Source organism: Leopardus geoffroyi, chromosome D3 (assembly GCF_018350155.1).
Source record: "Leopardus geoffroyi isolate Oge1 chromosome D3, O.geoffroyi_Oge1_pat1.0, whole genome shotgun sequence".
NCBI classification, from domain to species: Eukaryota; Metazoa; Chordata; class Mammalia; order Carnivora; family Felidae; genus Leopardus; species Leopardus geoffroyi.
The window spans coordinates 24947485-24969152 of NC_059339.1; the positions used below are offsets into that span (position 1 = coordinate 24947485).

The window sequence follows — 21668 nt, forward strand, 5'->3', positions numbered from 1 at the left end:
TATGTCACTTACAAATCAAGGAACAAATTCAGTATGTGTGATCTAAACTTAGTTCATTAGATTTAAGAATTTCCCCCATCCTTGTGCAGATTTCTATATGTGGACCTTAGAACTTATGCTGAGTCAGAGAAGAGGTCTTTCCCCTTTGAGATTTAACCTGGCCTTCCAAAAAGGAGTGCCGTGTTGGAGCAGCAGATGGGTGGCTGCCTCTAAGGCAGCCATATCTTCTCAAAGGCCATCTTGCCTCCAGTAAGTACTAACTCTAGCTAATGGTGCTTTTACAAGGGAAGAGAGGGGCCCGAAGTTGAGACTCAGGTGAATTAGACATTAATTTTCTTGAAATTGTCAGCTTTTCAAGTGCACACTTGAAAAGGCGATGCTCCATTTTATGCTGGGCTGTCATGCTTGAGCTCCAGTCTCTTCTGTCGGAGCTCCCACCCAGTTTGAGAACAGGCAGCACGTGTAGTTTGACACTGTGGGTTTTACCTAATTTCCAACGTTTTAGGAACCTGGAAGATGATTTTTATTCCTTTTTTATTTACGATTTTTGACTGCCATTGCTTTGTCTTTTATTATCAATTAATGATTAAAATTCTAGAATAGGTTTACTTTCTAGAAAGAATGTGAATTGTACATTTTTTTCAGGTTGCATTTTAGCAGTCTTTTCCCCCAGTGTGTGTGTGTGTGTGTGTGTGTGTGTGTGTGTGTGTGTGTGTGCGCGCGCGCGCGCGCATGGGGGAGGGGGGAAACAATAGCTTATTATTTCTCTGGGAGAATGCTCACTGATAGTGATCCCTTTTTACCTATTTAACTCTTGGTTATTAACCTTACCCAAATGATGGTGAGTGTAGCTACCCTTAAAAGTTCGGTTATAGCTTAACTAAGTCACCATGATCCCAGAAATAACTAGTAGTTCCCCCCTGTCTCTGCGGTTTTTCTTTCCACGGTTTCATTTATCCGTGGTCAACTGCATTCTGGAAGCACATGATCCTTCTGATGTCAGAAGGTCAGTAACCTGACGCTGCATCACAGTGCCTACGTCATCCCCTCCCTTCATCTCAATGGTCATTTTATCATCTCACATCATACAAGAAGGGTGAGTTCAGCACAAGAAGATATTTTGAGAGAGAGAGAAAGACCACATTCATGTAACTTTTATTACAGTTTTTGTTATAATTGTTCTGTTTCGTGATTAGTTGTTGATCTCTCACTGTGCCTAATTTATAGATTACACTTCATCAAAGGTACATATATAGGAAAAAACAGTATATACAGAGTTCGGTACTGTCCATGGTCTCAGACATCCATTGGGGGTCTTGGAACATATTCCCCGTGGATAAGGGGGGACTACTGTAATCATGCCATCCACGTATTCCTGTGAAGGAAAGAAAAGTAAAAAGGATGACGGTAGCTGGTAATACAACATATAGAAAAATAGGAACCTGTGGATTGACTTGATCTTATCAGCATCTCCTGTAATTGTGTTCAGCAGGCCCTGGGGCGCCTGGGTGGCTCAGTTGGTTGGGCATCCGACTCCGGCTCAGGTCATGATCTCGTGGTTGGTGAATTCGAGCCCCGCGTCGGGCTCTGGGCTGACGGCTCAGAGCCTGGAGCCTGTTTCAGATTCTGTGTCTCCCTCTCTCTCCGCTCCTCCCCTGCTCATGCTCTTTCTTTCTCTCTCTCTCTCTCTCCTTCAAAAATAAATAAAAACGTTAAAAAAAAAAATTTAAGTTGTGTTTGGCAGGCCCTATTTGCCAGTGACAATACCCACCATGGCGCTGATGGTAGGGCTGGGTGGTAGTTGGGGATTTCTGTACGTCTGAACTAGGAGAGAAGGGAGGAATACGTGGTAATTAGGCGAAAAGGAAAAAGAAGTCCTGTTCTGGACCCACTTGCCCGAGAGTGTCTGTCAGAATGCTCCTGTGCAAGAGCGCAAGGGCTGCCCGCTCCCTCTGCAGCGGCTCTGGGCCTTCCTTCCGTGCGCCGTCCCATCCTCTCCCTTCAGTCTTCTTTGCTGTCGCCCCTCAGGAGATACTCCCTTTCACGAGTACAAATTCAAAAGTGCATTCGGCACCAGGTTCAGACTCTGTGATCTCTTGGAAACTCTTCCTTACTTACCCCACGCTGGCGTGTTCCTTCTGAACTCTCACAGTATTTACTGGCTGTCTACGCCGGACTGGAGAGTGGAAAAGACACTTTTCCTTGGTGCCAGGCGCTATGCGAGGTCGTGTTTCATCTTCACGACCTTCCTGTGGGGTAAGTACAACTGCTTCATTATATAGATGAGAAACTTGGCCAGAGAAACACAGGTAATAGTTGTAGGAGAAACAGCAGGATGTCTGACATCTCTATGGCACCTGATTCAGTGCCAGTCACAGAGATGCGTAGTGGGTGGAGACGTGACGCTTTCTGACCCCCACATCACCAGTATGCCATCTCTTATGCCCTGTTGCATCAGGCCACGTGTGTGTCTCTCTGTACTCATGGTATTTGCTAGAATTTGATAATTCCTGTTAACATTTGTACGTTTCCAGTGGTCAGGGAATCTGTAGGTGACAGTGGCACTGAGGGAAATCCATTTCCTTATCGCTTGTGGTATAGGCTGTGAGTTCGTTAACTTAATCCTAGTTCTGGGTCTGGGTTTCCACATCTCTAGAATGGGAAGAACATTGTCACTGCCTTAGAAGGTTGTTGCCAGGACTGAATGAAGTAGTGAGTGTTACGTTCCCAATGCGGAGGAAGCTTTGGTCTTTGGAAATGAAAAGCCACATCATCTCTGGGGGTTGGTGAGATCTATACACAAGCTGCCCTATTAATGACACAGTTACCCCTTTTCTGTGTCTGGTATCCAGGGGTTCTCTTGTCTTAATAGCTGGGAGTCGTCAAGCCCATCTTGACTCACTTGTCTGTACCCCTTGTCTTTAACGTGTGTGTGTTACGAGTGCTTAATGTGGGTCAGCCAAAGAGCAGAGGCCATATGAATGCTAGAGAACCTTTGCTAGTAAGTGGTCCTGAGGGTGCCAGGGGAGCACCAGTGAGTAGATTTTCATATTTTCCAACTGGGTTAGAGTACGGACTTTTTTTTTTTTTTTTTTTTTTTTTGCCTGTGGTATGATACATACCTTTTATTTTTTAAAAACTACAAACCCAGGGATGCAGGCTTTAGTTATGGATTCATCTTCCTTCTGAAAAGAGAATTTTTTAAATCTGAGCACATGAGTTATATTTTGTTATTTAGGGTTCAACACTTAAGTGATTCTGTACATACTGATAGGGGAGGGATTTATAACCTGGTAAAGATTTTTGCTTCAAGGTAGATTGGTGCATTTCTTACGGATGTAAATGTTTATTTCTTTATAGCACTGCATGCACATGTGTGTGTGCACATGTTTTGGTTTCTTCCATGTTTTGAGGGCTTTGTGTGTTCTATGCCATTGGTATGGCTGCCTGTTCTAATGGTTTATCACAAACCGTGTACGTGTGGATGCCTTTAGCTTTCAAGTTTACCTCTTCCAATCTGAAGTGTTGTCATCTTAACAAATTGAACCACCATCTTTGAAGATGATGGTGTCATTTGCATCCTATGGCAAGGCCGAATTTCTTTCTTCATTTAATGCTGACGCTTCCTGAAGACTTAAAGTTCTTTGTCTCTATGTATAAGATAGTTAAGAATTAGGCCTATAAAGGTCTTTTGTAGGAGACTTTGCCAGAGTATCTGGCCCTTAGAGTGCTTGACGGGTCTCGGAACCATCCAGTGTCTGAACATTGCGGTATAAGGTGATCAGGTCAAATAAAGAAGCTGATCTAGAAATTGGGATTCTTTAATGTTATCTTTGTGTGCGTACATATGCTTTTTCTAGCCATAAAGGCACGTCCTATTTATGTTCGAACTCCAGTCTGGAGCGAAAGTTCTGGCAGCTGGAGCTTTCACAACAGTATGTCGTGCTGTTTACCTGCTCAGTCCTGCTTTAGACTCCTTTTAGAATTACCCGTGAAGCCGATCTGGATCCTTCAAGCTAGTGGAGGGCAGCCATCTGTGGATTGTAGGGACGCTGATTTGTTCCCTGCCACACTACCAAGACTCCTTTCTCCTCCCGCCTCTCATCTGTGGAAAGAAGGTGGGAGCCTTGTCAGTGGCCCGAAGTGAAGATACCACAAGGTTCTGTTGGCCAGGGATGGGAAGAAGGGAAGCAGGGGTGAGGGAGAGCTCAGAGCCCAGCTGTGGAAATCTCTTTGAGATAGAGCCTTGCGAGAAGGCAGCCCAGAGCCCTCAAGAGGCTAATGAGCACCTGATAGCCTCTCGAGGGGAGAGACCGAGGGTCCTTTCCTGTCTTCATCTAGACATGGCTCTCAGTCCTGGGAAAGATGTGAGGACATTAAAACATGTTCCCTCCCTATCATCTCATTTTCAAAAACCTATAGTGGGTGGCATACAGAGACTTAATAATTAGTGTCTGGTTAGACCACATTGTAGCTTATGTATAATAAAGCCGACCTGAAAACATGGCTAGGTTTTTTTGGTTTTGTTTTTGTTTTCTTGAGCACCTGGTTTGCAAATGAGGTTTTTAATTCAGTATAAAAATAAGTTGCGCTTGGTCTGTGTGAATTACCCAATTCCTGCAGAGGACAGCAAGAAATCTGTCCCATGTCTTCAAGAAGCTAAGTGCCCCGGGAGTGATACACGAGTAGTTCTAGCCTTATCATGGATACCGAATGCCTCTGCTCTCAGGCAGCACCAACGGACGCAGGCAGGGAGACAGATGGGAGTGTCTTACTTGGGTTCGAGAGGTGATCTGACAGGATGGGCCCCTTGCAGGGTTCTTACTGACACTGTCAGGGACAGTGTTTTCTTCACGAGCAGTATCTGAAGAGTGAACCTGTGGTTTCCCTTGCACATGGTGTCACTCCTAGAGTAATTGGACACAAGCACGAAGCACATGTCATAGTTCTGATTAGGAAAATGGGTGTGAGCTCCACAAACACTAAGTTTGGAGACATGGAAAATGTGACTGATTATCCTGTCACAGGCAGTAAGCTTTCCTGTCTTCACTTCATTTTGCCTGTTTTCATGAAATTAGTTTAGCCTGTGATTAGTTTAGTCTTTTGAACTTCTTTTTCGCATTTGCTTACTCTCTTTAACATTTCCCATTTGCCGAGTCAGATAAGAATCTTCCAGCCCTGGACTCTGCTGAAGTCCTCTGTTGATGACCTTCTCATGGCACTTGGTGTGTCCCCTGTCAGAGCGGGGGTCTGTGTGCTCACTGGGTCTCCTTCCCCACCCCCTTCGTCCCTGTTACAACACTGAGTTTTCGGCCATGGGCTCTGTGTCTGACCTACTTAACGTGGGGCACTACCCAGCACCGAGGTTCGTGCCTGGGAGAGGCTTAGGAAGTATTTGCTGGATTCAAGTTAACTGCCTTAAACCTAATAAAAGGCAACCAAACGTTGGACTTGCTGTGTACTTACAGGGAATATGATGTCCACTGTAGATCTGTCTAAATGGCTGCCAAAAAAAAAAAAAAAAAAAAAAAAAAAATCCGAACAAAACTGAGGGAATGGTGAGGCTGAGTTGGGGAATTGGGTTTTGCTTGAGAGTTAAGTACACATACTTCACATATATTCTGTAATCCTCTGTTGATATTTACTGATGCGTGCACTGGCAACAGCCCCAGCAGTGCATTTATTTTTAACTTTCTTAGTGAAATCTGGGTTGGAAACTTACATTATGAAATCAACAGCTGAAATTGAGCATTCAGATTGCCTAAAATTGAGAAATTAAAATATGAAGGCAGTGTGAGCCTTCCAGAACCTGCCGCGTACTTCCAGAGTATTAATCTGGTGATCTGTAGCACATATCACCAATTCCTTCTCCATCCCCACGCATTTTGACCAGGAAGGAGCGTGTGTGGAGTTGATGTGTAGCGTGGCATTGTGAGAGGACTACGTTTTTAGGAAATGAGTTTCCATAATGCCTTTGGGCTTGTTTCATGTATTTTTCCTAGTTGTCTTGTACGTTTGTTTATATTTGTTTGTCACAGATACAAGAAACTAGTTCTTGTGGATAACTCAGGCTGATTGCTCGCCATTCCGGTTAAACACGCTGCGTTTTGTTTAGTTATGCTGCGTGGCTCCAGTATACATTACTCTCCCTTAGGCCTCGTCCACATACCTCAAAGTAACCTAATATGCGTTGTTAAATTAAAAACATGATTTGCGTTTGGGGGTTTCATTTATGGTTAGAAACATGAAATGTAAGGAATTCAGTGAACACACAAACGAAATACAATTTTAGAAACGTTTTCTCCACTAGCTTCTGCTTGCTGCATTACAGATGAAATTTAAATTATGTAAAGATGAGTCATAATTTAGGGTTCTTCTGTTAGCCTGTGGTTTTCATTTTATAGAACTCCTGACTGTTCTTGTCTTTTGGTAACCAGCCAGTCTTTACCTTTTATTTTCAATTGTTCTTTTAAATTTTCGTGCTTTCATCTATATAAAACTCATATTTATCAGCAAAGTAATTTTATTTACAACTAAATTTAGGAAAGAGTTAATCCTGTTTTTGCTTTAGGTTAGCAAATGTGAAGTTTGAGCTGAGTCGGAATTAATGTGTGAATGATCTGAATTTTCATTTTGGCTTTATTTGCCTTGGGCTTATTTTTCTACCTGATGAAGAGGAAAACGTTTGTATTGTTCAAGGCGAGAGAGGAAGCTTTGCTTTGCCCCAGTGAACATCCTGAGAACTGGACAGACAAGCTGGAACTCCTTTGGGTTCTGTGGATCCTAGAACAGTCCTCTGAATGTGGAATGCCAAATATTTGCCCCATTGAGATTTTTCACGTTTTGAAAGTCACACGTTTTTTCACAAGAATATTTCTGATGACTCTGAAGAGTATGTCATATTTTACTTTGCCTGTGTACCTCATTTTTACTTTAGAAGTTTAAGATTAGGAAAAATGTAATATGGACTGGACTAAGGTTATCTATTTAAGATCTTAATTCAGCTTTTAGCTTGATTTTGCTTAGCTTTTATGTATTAAATCTCAAAACCAAAGGCAGGAAAACATTTAGATTATTTATAGTCAAAAGAAGAGTGAAGATTTGAAATAGTACCCAGATAATTTAGGGCAAAGGAATTCATTGTCCTAAAATAGTCACCTTCGGGCAAAAACTCTTGTATTGTCGAAGCGTATTGGGTTTTTTTCTGATTACGAAAGATGTGTACTTCTTAAGTTTCAGAAATAAAGAATTGTACACAGAAGAAAGTAAAAATCCATTACATTCTCACGATTTAATTCTTGTTATCTGTTACATATCCTGATTTGTGTACTGTATTTTGTTAATAATTGTTTATACCATGGATAGATACCTGTTTATGTTCATATTGTGCCTTTAAAAAGTTTTTACATTATTAAGCATTCTTTGAAAAGATGGTTTTTAATGTCTATGTGTGTAGCAGCCCATTGTTTGGAAGGCTTGTAAAATACTTCACCATTAAGTCCAGGTTGTTGCTATTATAAGTAAATATGTAGTGTTTTCTGATGAATTGGGATACGTTTCTGGAAGTGGAATTACATGGTTAAAGGGTTATACACAGGACATGGACAGCTTTAAGGCTTTTTAATGACAGAGGGTCACGTTCCCTTCCGAGAAGATGGTGCCACAAGGATTGTTTCAGCTTTTACTTAACTGTGTCTAGGCAGTCTCCCTATTTTCTGTTTCATTACATGTGGAGACTTTTTCTAAATGTTTATTTATTTATTTTCATTGTGTATGGAGACCTTTTTTTTTTTTTTTTTAATGTTTGCTTATTTATTTTGAGAGAGAGCAGAGGAGGGGCAGAGAGAGAATCCCATGCGGGCTCCGCACTGTTGGTGCAGAGCCTGACCTGGCGATAGATCTCACAAACTGTGAGGTCACGACCTGAGCCGAAATCAAGTGTCAGATGCTTAACTGACTGAGCCACCCAAGGCTCCCCTGGAGACTCGTTTGTTTGTTTAATCTCCACACCCAACACATGGGACTTGAACTCAGTACCCGGAGATCAAGAGTCACATGCTTTTCCGACTGAGTCAGCCAGATGCCCCTAGGTATAGACACTTTTTAAGCCATTTCTTAACCACTAGTCTTAAGGTCATACATAGCTCAAATTAAGAGGCAAATCGCATAAGTCATTGTAAGAACTGAATGAGACCTTAAATATTGCATATATTTAAAAAAATTTTTTTTTGGAGAGATGGAGGGGCAGAGAGAGAATCTTAAGCAGGCTCTATGCCCAGTGTGAGCCTGACGCGGGGCTCCATCTCACAACCGTGAGCTAATGACCTGAACCAAAATCAAGAGTTGGACACCTAACCAACTGAGCCACCCAAACGCCCCAGATTTCACATATATATTAATAATATATAATCTATATTAAAAATAGGTAGCTTCCACGTTCTCCATTTGTTCCTGTGGGTGACATTATGTTTCTGTAAGTCCCCTCACCTCACACTGTGAGGTGCTGATACTGTAAAGAATTACGCTAAGAAATAAAGGCAGCAGGCTCTTCATTGACTTGTTTTTTAACTTGTACATATTCTTTGAATTTTTTTTTTAATCACTTGTAAGTTGTATGGAAAAACAAAAAAAGCAGATGAGACTGGAATGTATATTTTAGGTCTGAGGAAGATAGTTTGGAGAACGGGTTCATTTTGTCCCATGACTTAAACTAAATATTATAGATCACTGTTTGTAAATTACCACTATTCCTTTAATTGATTTGAGCAGACTGCCAGAGTCACTAGAAAGCGTGTGAGAAACAAACTTAGGTAATTGTTGGAGTCATGTGTGTATGCTCTGCTCTTGGAGCCCAAGTGTGGTATAAGCATATTTGTGTTAAATTCCGCTTACCCTTTAATTAGAACCATGCTTCCTCCTGCCGTTTTTATAAAATGGTAGAATTCTGAGGAGTCGGTGTTCTCCTGGAAACACCCAAGGTTTTCATTTAGCACACTAAGGTGTCCAGTGATTTGGAGTTTCCGAACGAAGCTATCAGCAGCCCATAATTAATAGGGCCTTGGAATGTTCCGTCTGGAAGGTATCTTAGGGCTAATCAGTGGTGCATCAGAGGTTCTTAGCCGCAGAGGCGATTCAGCCCAAGTGCATAGGCAGGAGGATATTTTGCTAAGCCCATTATGGAATAAAATGCAAAATTATAGGAAGTCTTAAGCCACTGAATGCCAAGGACACGTGCCGTCCCTGACCCTGGAGGAACTAAGTTCACTGACCCTTTTAGCGTTGCATCAGTGGAAGACGAAAAGTTGAGCCCAGTGTTTCCTTTTACTGGCTGGCAGAAGCAAGGCCCAGAGAGGTTAAGGATCCTACCCACCTAACATAGGAAGTTACTTTGCATAACGGGAACTGCAACCCACATCCCCTTACTCCTAGTCTAAGGCTACTGTTTAGCAGGTGTATTTCATAATTTTAAATACTATATTCTTCATGTTTTCTTCAAATTGTGTTTCATCATGAAGGCTTTCAGTGATGCTCATTGAATGAGAGAGTACCTCAATACTGGCTCATTGCTTACTGAAAAAAAACGATCTGTGAAAGACCAGCCGTGTGATAGTCTCGGTGAGGCTGGGCACTCAGAAGCTAGTTATGTCTTGTGGAAGGCTGCTGGGCTAGTTCCACACACAGGAGCCCAGCTGAAGTGCGTGGGGTCTAGGGAGGGGGAACTGCAAATATGTTTCAGGCCGGGGCCACAGCGACAGAAGGGTGTCCCTTCTGGCAGAGATCCTTAGCACCAAAGATAGTGGTTTTGTCGTTATTTGTGCACATGTAATTACTCTCCTCTCTCCCGGCCGCTTTTGTGTCCTCTTACAACACCTAGCACAGATGGGGTTGTAAGTGGCACCCTCTTAATACTTGTCGAATTAAACCTGTTCATAAAGTGTATGGGATCGGATACGTGTGGGTGTGTACATACGCATCCCTGCTGAATTATGATGTTAGTGCTCTGTTTTATGGGAGGGACGTCATGGGGAAGTAGAGCTCAGCCAGCCAAGTTCTTCTGTTGACATAGAATTCACCCACACCGGGACAGTTTGCTGTATATCGTGTTTTGTTTTGTTTTGTTTTTAACATTCATTTATTTTTGGGACAGAGAGAGACAGAGCATGAACGGGGGAGGGGCAGAGAGAGAGGGAGACACAGAATCGGAAACAGGCTCCAGGCTCTGAGCCATCAGCCCAGAGCCCGACGCGGGGCTCGAACTCATGGACCGCGAGATCGTGACCTGGCTGAAGTCGGACGCTTAACCGACTGCGCCACCCAGGCGCCCCTGTATATCGTGTTTTTATTTAAACGCTTGTGGTGGTACCTCACCGATTTAACCCCTGTACCAGCTCATTAATGAGATGAAATGTTACAACCGAAGAGATTTTCTGAGAGAAGTTGATCAATCACGCAGGACTCTGTAGAACTTTGGAGTCATATTAATAATACCAAGATAGAATTTTTCCATCTATCCTGTCTTTAGAATGCATTTGAGACTGGAACGTTAACTGAGGATCTGGGGGGATGGTCTGGTGCTGTGATTGCTTAAATGAAGAATCATTTTGAGGTTTTAGAATATGACCTAGGAATTCGTCATTTTTCGAATTTGTGTACATGATGGCTGCATGGAACGAATACTGGCTACACACAGTGGACGTACTGAAAGTGGGATGTACGAATGGGTTGCAGCTGACAGGAAGGGACCGTGGCACACGGTGTGACCGATGCTGGCGTCGTGATGTCCTGAATGTGGCGTGAAGCTGAGAGCAGTGGTGAATGAGGGGGAGGAACCCCTAAAAGACTGCTTCATCTCTTCACCTGGCCATCCCGTTTTTATAAAAAGGGCCCCCACGGTGTTCCACATGACCTTGTACTCTTTGGAGAAACATTATCTAAAGTTGTTTTGCAAATTGAAACCGGTAATCCCTACTCTATGAAAGAATAAGAGAGTGAAGTAATATGTGGTAAGCCCTTGAGTTCCCCCAGCTAAGCACGGGGCTCGCACCACCTGACTGAGTCCCCACAGGGGTCCTGAGACGTAGCGTTTGTCTTGCAGGTGCACCAGCCCTGGCCCGAGGGTTTACAGAATGGCCCTTTCCCCTGTCCGTGCCTGCAGTCTGTGATTCTTTGATACCTGCCTGCTTTCCATACAGCCTGGGAGCCCCAGAGCCGGGACCGTGTCTGCTTTTGCTCGCTGCCGTGAGCCCGTGCCAGGCGCTCTTCTGGGTCGGCCCAGGACTGTCTCGGGCTCCTGCACACACACCTTGGGAGACCCACGTGAGCTCCTGGCTCACCCACTACTTAACCCTTCCCCCCGAATAAACACGCGAGCATCCTGAACTTGCTAAGGCAGAAGCCTGTGCTGAGTTTCACAGAAACGGGCAGTAGTAACCATAGATTGCAATCCCCTGCCTTATTTTTACAATGAAAATTTCAAAATTAGCCGAAAAACCGAAAGCGTCTAACAGTGAGCACCTCTACCTAGGTTCGGCCGTTGTTTATGCTTCACCATCTTTGTGTTCCCTCTCTTCCCCTCCTTCCCTCTCCCCCTCTCTCGACACAAGTACATATTTAAAAGTTTTTTGGCTCAACATAGGGTGACATAATCTAAGGTTCCAAATTCTAATTGCTTTTTAACGTTGTTTTCTGAAAGTAAATTATAGACATTATATACTTCTTTAGTCTCTTTCCATCCAGATAGCCCCTCATTTCTTTCCCTTGCTCCTTTAAAAAAAAAAAAAAAATACCCCCCCCCCCCCACCACCTTTTTACCCTAACAACTCTTGATTTGATTCCCTGACTGTGCCATTTCAACTATGAGGTGTGACCGTTTGTACAAATTCAAGCCGGGATGTCAAACACTTGGTAATTGTAGACCGTTTTTCCTGCTTGCCGCGTCCCTTTTCAGATCCCCCTCGTAGTGAGAATACCTCAGTTAATAAACAGTGCCACTCCACATGCCAGCGTTAGAAAGACACAGAAGACGGCTAAACTTCCTGATCATTCTTTATTGTGCCTCACCACATCCATGGGGACGGTGCAGTAATGGCGTTAGGTGAACCCTTATGTATTAAAGCTCACTACTGATACGACGTGGATAGAATTTGGTATTTAATAGAAAATCTGAACAGTGTAATTTGAGGCAGAACAGTGCACCTATTAAACTGTAGAGCCAAGAAGTAACTTCATCTGTGGAAGGAGGGTTTGCAGCAGGGGAATACTGCTGCTTTTGCTAAAATGATTTCGAATTTCCAAATACCTAAACTAAACCCATGTGAGATTGTACTTTTCTTCACCTGTGTCTGTGATGTCACTCCACAACGGTCACTTTTCATCAAAACAAATATTGAAGTCACGATTTCTCCTTTTCAATTTTCGTCATCTAGAAGGAGCTGGCAAACAACTCTGACTGCCCTCAGATGTGTGCCTATAAGCTGGTGACCATCAAATTCAAGTGGTGGGGACTGCAAAGCAAAGTAGAAAACTTCATTCAGAAGGTAACGTCTGTTCAAAATGCGGAGACTTAAATTTAGGTAGCTATTAGTGGGATATTTTCTGTTACCATGTCTTTTTCTCGCTTATTAGGTAACAGTTATTGTCTCTGTATAATTCCTTTCTACCCTTTTCTGCCTAGAAACAGCAGACAGATACCAGCAGGTTTTAAGGAGCTTTCTTTGGGGAGGAGCGTAGCCGTGTTTTGTTCAACATGCTTTCCCGATGGTTTGTCCAGCTGTTTTCGCAGAGAGCCCTCTCCGTGTACAGCATGTCCCCAAGGGTTCCTGGGGTCGTGGCACTGGCCGGAGGGAGAGGCCAGGCCTTGCCTGCTGAGGGGCTCCTCTGTCCGACCTCAGTTGGCTCCCCGCTCACATCCTCCACAACCTCTCTCTCTCTCTCGACACACACTTTCTTACGTACTTGGCACTTTCTCGTGGGAGGTCTTCTTAGAGGTCCTTACTGAGAATAGTTACACTCTGAACCTAGGGTGACAGAATCTGAGGACCCAAATCCTAATTACCTCTTTCGTATGTTGTCTTTATTAAAGTGAAAGTAACGTGGACACTTTGATCTAGAAGGAGGAGAAAATTGCAGCTGTATAAAGAAACACACATGTTGTAAACACATAAGAAATCTGGAAAGTTTCTTTGGTGTTTACTTTTCCTGTAGTGTGACTATTTCTTCTATTATCATTATAAAGAAACCCTGTTATACCTTTGAATCCACAAATGGTTGTATCTGTCCTACCATAATTTTTCTACTTTTTAGCTGTAACCACTCTGATATTTTTTTTTAAAAAAGGGTCCTAATTAATGTGCTGGACACTGTGATTACTGTTGGGCCTGCTTGCAGCTGGCCCATGGTAGGCACTCTGTAAATACTGGCTTCCTTCCTTCCTCTTGGATCATAGTAATAGATTAACAATCTAGTTCGTCACACATGTAATTGATGAAGTCCCTTCTGTTCATGGAAAGAAATTTTAAAGTTGAAGATTGTCCAAAAGTATTAAAGTACTGTTTTTGTTCAGTGAGCTTTTCTCTCTTCTTGGGAAATTTTAGTAACATTTAAATAACGTAGCAATTAAAACCACTCATTAAATGTATGGTTTTTTATAGAGAGTGAGAGTAACGTTAGAGTAGAAAAATTGATGGGAGAGTATGTAATAATCCTTAATTTAAATAAACGTCTTATTCCAAAGAACCCAAGATTCTTTTGTTTCCGTACACATTATATTCAACCTCACAATATTCTTTGAATCGCAGAGAAGTTAAGAATGACCATGTATTGTTTTATAGCGGAAGAAATCGAGTTGACCCTTGGTCACCAGATTTAGAAAAAGGTACAAATAGACCACGTCTAGCGGGAGTTTATGTTGGATCACAACGTGCACATCACATTTTTTTCAGTTCCTGACATGTTGTGCTGCCTTTTTGCAGGGAGAGATTTCACATTTCACAGGGAGATTTTTCTTTTTCTTTGGTTTTACAAAATGATACAAAAGACACAGTGGTCTTTTCCAAGTATATGTAGGTTGCATGGGTTAATTGGGATGTAGAAAGTTAATATGTTACTAATCTTCTATTTTTGCCATCTTATACTACTTTTCTTCTTTGTTTTAAAAGCAAGAAAAAAGGATATTTACGAACTTTCATCGCCAACTTTTTTGTTGGATTGACAAGTGGATTGATCTGACAATGGAAGACATTAGGAGAATGGAGGATGAAACTCAGAAAGAACTAGAAACAGTAAGACTTCCCACTCTGGAAACACTCATTTCCCCTTTCTAACTATGTATGTGCTTATTAGTAAGTGTAGACTTAGAATTAAGAAGAGTGTCATTACAGGCCATTTTTAAATATATACCTCCATCAGAATTGGGTTTCTTAGACACTAACATCCTTTTGCATGTTCTGATTTCTCTTTATTTGAGCATCTTCCATGAAAGTAGACTAGAGCTTTATGGACTTGGAGTTTGTACCTGTAAAATGCCCAGTGGTTTCATACTTTGTCATGCATCAGCTCTCTGTGATGGGACCTGGTTCATAGTCCTTTTAGACACTCACTTTATCAGACCAAGTTGCCTTTGGCTCATTTTGTTATCACTGTCAGTTAGATAAGGCTAGCCATATTGTCACACATTCCAGAGATTCCCTCCCACAGCTAGCACTTAATCCTTAGCTCTTTAGCAAGCTTTAGGCAGAAATTCGGGTGATGCTTGGGCTGGAGGTCAGCCAGCCCTGTTTGGCAGTTAAAGCCTGCCCCAGCTCCTGCCCAGCCCCAGCAGGCAGGGCAGACCCTGCAGCGCGTGAGCGCCCCCTTTCTGCCAGGGATGGGTTCTTCCCACTTCCTCTTAGAAGTGTCTGGTTCTGCTTTTGCTCTGGGCCACGCTGCTTTTCAGTTGAAAGTAAGGCCCTCTTGGGGAACGTGAGCCCAAGGAATGCCTGGGATGGGCTGGTGGTTTCTATGCAGTCGTCCAGAGTCCCGCCAGCGGTCCTAGTTTTGGAAGCCCTGAAGGTGGGAGCGTTTGACAGACGCTTGTGTGTGAGGCAGGACCTCCACTTAATCACAGGAGAGTGGCAGCAAATCAGGTTCTTTGGCACAGAAGGAAATCTGTTTGGCACACAGCATCATAAAGAATCTGTGTTTAAAATTGCTTACTTTTGGTGATTACGGCAGATCTGCTTCTAATTAGCTTTATACAAACCTTCTGAGAGGACTAGAACATATTTTCTTTATAAGGCAATAAAATGTTTTAACCTTATCTTATACAGAAAGTAAACTTTCAGCAGTCTCCAGTTTATGAATGGATTTTGTTCCAAAAGTTTTTAAGTTGATTTTTTGGAATTTGGAACCTGTTTTGCCATGGAGACAGCATTGTAAATTGGAGTTCGGTTTCTAGGCCAGACAATAGAAACCTCTTTTGCCTCCGTTTCTCACACTGAGAGCATGACTTTCAGTTCTGGGTCTTGGAAGTAGGGTGGTAGAATGGCAAGTGTGGAGGACTCTCCCTCACCCCCTTATTTTTAGGCTGGTCCCTAAATATTTAAACAGCCAAGAGTAAACCATGGTTTACTTGCCCCCCTTTTTTTCCCCATGCCCTTCTCCCACTTCTGTCTTCCCGTTTTCAAGAGTCCAATGCCCTTCTCTAAGAAGCACTCCTACCAGCACCCAGTTTTGGTCCCTCCTCCCCTGCCTTGGTTGGCTCTGCTCCCTCCACGTGCTCCAGAGACACCTGCCAGCCCTGTCTCCAGCCCCTCTGGGCAGCTAGACTCAGCTGAACGTTAAAAAAGAAAGCAGCATGATTACATTCATTCTCACTAAGCTCATGGCACAGCCTTGGTATCTTCAAAAAGGATTTACCAGCGCTCAGATAAAACCTGTTTTTCTTAATTTGAGCCCTTAAGACGGAGGTTCGCTTTTGGTTTTCATTTTTATGTTGCAAGGACTGTCCAGAACATGAGGAGAAGAGGTCATGGTTGAAGGGTGAGGGATGAAGCCCTCTGTGGTCTGAGCTCTGAACCCCAAGACAGAACTTGGCAGGGACCTCTTCCCTTCCTTGCCAAGTTCAGTGTCAGGACAGCAGGAATCAGAGCAGTCCCAGTGTACTCACAGTGAGTGCCCTGACCAGGAGGTAGAGGTGCCCACTCCCACCTCTTGCCATGGGCCTTGCAGGCTCAGCTTCTTGCTTCTCCAAGCGGGTCCATAAGGTAGATGTGTAGTTACACAGAAGCCCCATTTATCCAAAGATACCATTGTCGTGCCTGTATGGCTCAGACTGACGGATTCCCACATGACATCGGTAGAAGTCTCTTGCTGGTTCAGGGCTTGGGGGGACGTGGCAGTTTCTTTGTTAAATATTGCAAAAACGTTTTAAGGCAATTTCAGCATTATATGCTGATCATCATCACGTAAAATCCCATTTAAGTTATTTTGCTGTGGGTCATCGGGGAATGCTTTATTCCGCATCACGTTGCTGTTGCTTTGAGCCCTACGGTTGGTTTGTGAGCGTCTTCAGGCTCTGGGCGGCATCGTGCCTGCAGGCCAAAGCGCCTACCCAGAAAGCACCTGCCTCACGGTGGGGCTTGAGGTTGCCGAGTCCTCATCACCACAGAGGGATTTCCCCTTTTCTTGACGTCCTGTTTCCCTGACACCTGACGATGGAGTTTGACACATTATAATTCTCTTCTTAATTCACAAATATTTTAAGACCTGGATTTCTTTCAAATGGGTTTTGGCCCGGGAGAAAAGGAACTGCATCTTGAGAGCTTAGGCATGACAGGAGTGCCCCTGCCTGGAATCCTGAAGAGAAGTGCGGGGTTGGGCTTAGCTGCTGAAGAAGTGCTGGGGGTGAACTTTGTGCTTGTATGTCACAACTGGCACTTCTGGGGGCTGGGGAGAAGTGTTCACTTGCAGAAGTGTGTTTATTACATCTGTTCCTTTTCTGTCTGCTCTTTTCTGATTCTCTCATGGAGTTTTTTAAAAATTGTCCGTAGGCTACTGTAATGAATGCCTGTCCTTTCTGATGTGTCCTTATGTCCTTCTTTGTTTCTCATACATTGTGCCTGTGCTCACTTGTTCTTCCTCTTGTCCTCCCTCTTTTAAATAAACTTCCCATAAAGAACTCCTGTCAGGGACTCTGGTCTCAGAAGCAGCAGAGGTGGCCACCCCTCATGGCTTCCTGTCTGGTCTAGGGACTATGAACATATGACTCAGACCGTCGGGGCATTTTCTCACATTGTATTGGTGAACGGTTCATTTACCCTTGGCCGTCTTTGATAATTCCACATCATCAGTCTGCAGGCTTCCGTTTTCCTAGATTCAAGAATAGATAACACATTTTTTGTGTGTGTGCTGTTACAAGAAAAGCCTTTTGCAGGATTTTCCTTAGATCAGTGTTACTGGAGGGGCCTCAGAACTTCATTCTCAATGTGGATGTGGTTATAAATAGGCAGTGGTCATTCACAATCTTTCCTAGATCTTTTTTTCTCCCCCTGCTTACTAACCCAATTTAGAGTCTGTGATTTTGGCAGCTCATGATTTTATTTTACGTTTAGATGCGTAAGAAGGGTACCGTCCGAGGCACGTCGGCTGCTGATGTCTAGATGAGTCCCCTGTAGGGTCAGAGACAATATCAAACTGTGTAAGTGAAGACCCGGGTAAAAAGAATGTTTAAAAACCAATACCTTTTTGGTAATGGGTTGTTAACTTGCTGAGCAGAGACTAAGTGTTCAATGTGGTTTAATTTTTAGAATTGAAAGAGATACATATGTTCGAGTTTGACATGGAACACTTGAGTTATTCTTCTGTAAGAGTTTTATCTGTGGGAGCAGGTTGAATGTAGTCATCTCCAGTTCTTAGTGTTAGGGTCAGACACACACTAGCTGCCCGGCATACCGTAGTGTTATCCAAGAAGCCAGCTGATTTTTCATTGATGGCCACTTAATTGACCTATTTCTCAATAGGATCATATATGTCTTTAGTAAGGAAATATGTAAAAACATCTTAAACCAGAGCTCCTTTGTCCCATACCATAAAGGCCAACCTCGGTGATTCCTTGTAGCTGAAATTTTTTCTGAACATCTGGATGTCTTCCATCATGTTGAATCTTTAGTTAACCTTTATAGTTAGCTTTAATATGCATAAATGCACTTTGGTTTTCACTGTAATATAAAATATTTCTACGGCCTTATTTCCCTAACACAAATCTATACACCCAGAGAAGAGATTTTCCTCAAGGGGGAGAAAAGAGCCTCAAAATCTCCCCCACGTACTGAAACTAGTGTGAGTAAACACAAATCATCAGTTGTTACTATTGAACTATAATGTTTATTGAGGAAAAGAACAAGATTAAAACACTCTCCTCACTCACTGTGGCTCTTTGCTGCCCCCTCACATGGGCTCCCTGCTCTCGAATTATCGAGTTATTGAACACGGGAGAAATGAAGTATTCAGTCATGAACAGAAGTAGTCGTACAAATAAGAATGAATGAACTCTGCCAGGATTCCTCCAGAGCCCTTTGTTTAAATTCAGTGTTCATTAAAAAAAAAAAAAAAAAAAATTAAGTTATGGTGACTTTTGTTAAGTTCTAAGTTCTGTGACTTATTTCCACTTGCAATTTATTTTCCCTCTGATGAAACAAGATGTTATGCCATTAGTAAGACCAAAATCTTCAAGAGATTAAAGTTTTAAAATGTAGTATACGGGGTACATTTTCTGCCAGAAGTTTTGCCGTGTTGAGGGTCCCCCCCCTCCCCCGCCCCAGAGAATGTGTGACAAGATGATAACATTTTTTTGTGTGTCTCTGTATTTTAACACATGGCACTGTCTTTCGCTTTTCTTACAGTTACGTAATCAAGGTCAAGTGAGGGGAACAAGTGCAGCCAGTGATGAGTGAAGAAGAATCTGACCAGTATCTTGCAGTGTTGACGTTTCCCAGACGTGTGCTTGTGATTATGTACTCACGTGCACAGATTCCCAACCACGTGTGTGTATATGTTTGTGTGTGTATGTCTGTAGCTGTATATAAGACGCATGTAGAGCTACAGATCAAAACACACACACGTGTATATATGTACATACAAACATACTGAAGGGATTAGTACAATTTCTCCAAAGTACTGTACCTATCTTCAGCAAGAATGCAAAAGAAAATATTTTCAATATATATACCTGGAACAGATTTTAATAATTATCAGAGTAATACCATTAATGGACAAATTGACTGCAATGTAATACTAGCTGGTATGTTTCATAAATGTCGAATTGTGGACCAATATATGTGTGTGTGTGTGTGTGTGTGTGTGTGTGTGTGTGTGTGTGTGTGTATACACACACAACATAGCCTTTTATTACTTTTCTTTTAAATCCGTCTCTTATAAAATTTTATTTTAGTCTCATAAGCAACAGACTCCCACAGAAAAATTTATTCAACATCTTTTGGTATTCCAATGAATCTGGAATGTAAACTCTGAATGTATTTATACCGATTTATTTCTGGACGGTTATTATCTTAAATTCAAATTGGACAATGTCTATTAGTAAGGAGTGTAGTTACCTGCCAATTTTTAACTTGTTTGCCCTGAGGGAAAAATCGTTTTAAAAAAAAAAAGTTCCGGTTTTTATTGGATTTTTGTATTTTAAATTTCAAGTATTTTTCTACATCAAACCTAGCAAAAATGGAGATGACGGCTTGTGATTTATAATAAACACTATACAATTTTCAGGCTCCTGTTAGGCAAGCAAAGAAATTGATGAAGAAATTAATAGCATTGTAGGCTGCAGGAAAACTTGGAAGTAGAGCATTTCCGCAGAGTCTTGTTTCTGGAATGACTGTTTTCTGAAATTAGAGCTTGGAAACTATGCAAATGATCTCGATTCCTCACAGCTTACGAGGTAGAACACAGATAGTGATGACGGTTTGCTCTTTTCATATTGAAATACACCCTAAGAGAGAAGGCGCCTTTGAGACAGCAGGGAGGGAGGGAGGAATTGGGGGGGCAGCACTGGCCTGTCCACACACCTTCCTAGGCCTTGCTGAGGGCCTAGCCCTCACTAGAGGTGCTGTCTAGTAGGGCGCCACTGGAACCCGTCACGAGTAAGCGTCACGAACATGCTGGTTAGCAGCCGCGGCCACCTTGTCTTCTTCCTTCTTCCTTCTTTAAAAAAGGAAATGAAGCTAGGTAAGATTTTTATCAGCTTTCTCTGTCCAAACCCGTTTTCTCCTGTCAGTCCTGGAAGCTTGACTAGAATGATATTGTTGAAGCCTTCCGGTCACAAACCGTCTTCTTTAACCTCTCGTCCCTCCTACAGCACACCGGCCCCTGTGGTCATATCAGTTTGTAATCTGATTTGCTGACAGTCCTCCCCGCCCCGCTTCTCATTTGCCCACACGCCCTGTGTCCCCACCGAGGCGGTGGCAGTGACTCGGACCAGGGTGTTTAGGATCACTGCCGCACCCACGATGCCCTGTTAGCCTTGGCTACGGACCCCACGTTGCATATGTCCTCCGTGTACTCAGGATCAAGACTGATGTTTACTCTCTGGGCACTGTTGTAAGATAGGTGTTGTCAAAGCATAATCATTTTTGTCTGCAAAGTGTTTGGTGCAAGGAAGATTATTGCTAATTTTGTGAAATAAAGAGTCTCGCCCTCTCCTTTTAATGGACTTAACTCTCTGTAGCATCACCGGGAGCTGGGGCGCACATGGAAATGAGAGCCCAGCGCATGGATTCTAATGTTTTTCTAACAACTGTGGAGATTTGAGGGAATGCGTGGTGAATGTAAAATATCTAGTTTACTTGGCAGTCTCTTGTGTAAATTACAGTAAAACAAAGTAAATGAAATTTAAACAAAAAATAAATTTGATCACAAAATGCCACTTGTGTGCTTGAGTGGTTGTTTCCCTGATGCCCTGTCTGGTTCAGACCACCGTGGACCACTTCTCTGCCATTTTCTCAACAATTCTCTAATTTGCGGCACTACCACTCTGGGAAAAATAAAGAAAAGATGTGGGTTTTTTTTTTTAATTTTTCACTGCAAACTCGTTCTTGAAATGTGCCTGTGCCACATTGAGCTGTTAGGTTTGGTTTCTTAATTTTCTGCCTTTAAAAGCTACGCAGTAAACTGAAGAAGGGTTATTATTGGTCTCCGAGGTTCTTTAAAAATTACATTTCAAGGGGATAAATACGGAGAACGTGTAGTATTTCCAAAAGCACTCAGTAAAGATTTTGTCATCAGTCTGATGGTTTCAAGATGGCGGCTTTTTGGTTCAGGGCAGTGCTTCACAAACTCTCTTAGGACTTCGCCATTTCCACTCTCCTGTTTCTGGACGCCTCGCAGCTATTTTCCCGTGGTCTCGCCTTACACTCTAGAGCCGCTCAGCGTCAGCAGAGGTGGCCGGCCACACGCGTGGATGCATGTAGAGTGTTATGTTTCCTAATGTTCTTTTCCGAGGTGATCTTCTTAGTGTGTTATCTCAGACTTCGTGTCTGCACTCGTGGGGCCGGTCTGCCGTTCAGGATGCTGAGCGGCAGGGCTCAGTGAAGGCACCCAGGGGAGTAAACGCCACAGCCCGGCGTGGGAGATGGCGCGTGCACAGCTGATTACAGCTCGGTGCAATAACGGAGAGAGCGCTT

General features: G+C 42.9%; 1 protein-coding gene across 2 annotated transcripts in view; it reads left to right on the forward strand.

The window, feature by feature from the left end:
- The window catches only part of PITPNB (phosphatidylinositol transfer protein beta), a 64174-nt gene extending 43263 nt beyond the window's left edge, over positions 1-20911 (forward strand). Inside the window, exons 9-12 of one of the 2 annotated variants that reach the window (XM_045459335.1) lie at positions 12426-12536; positions 14157-14279; positions 17589-17674; positions 18879-20911. In XM_045459335.1, coding sequence (XP_045315291.1) covers positions 12426-12536; positions 14157-14279; positions 17589-17636 — 282 coding nt within the window. In that variant the 3' untranslated portion in view covers positions 17637-17674; positions 18879-20911. The remainder of the gene's footprint in view (positions 1-12425; positions 12537-14156; positions 14280-17588; positions 17675-18878) is intronic. The other variant, XM_045459334.1, reaches the window with a different exon arrangement.
- Positions 20912-21668: the final 757 nt, after the last annotated feature.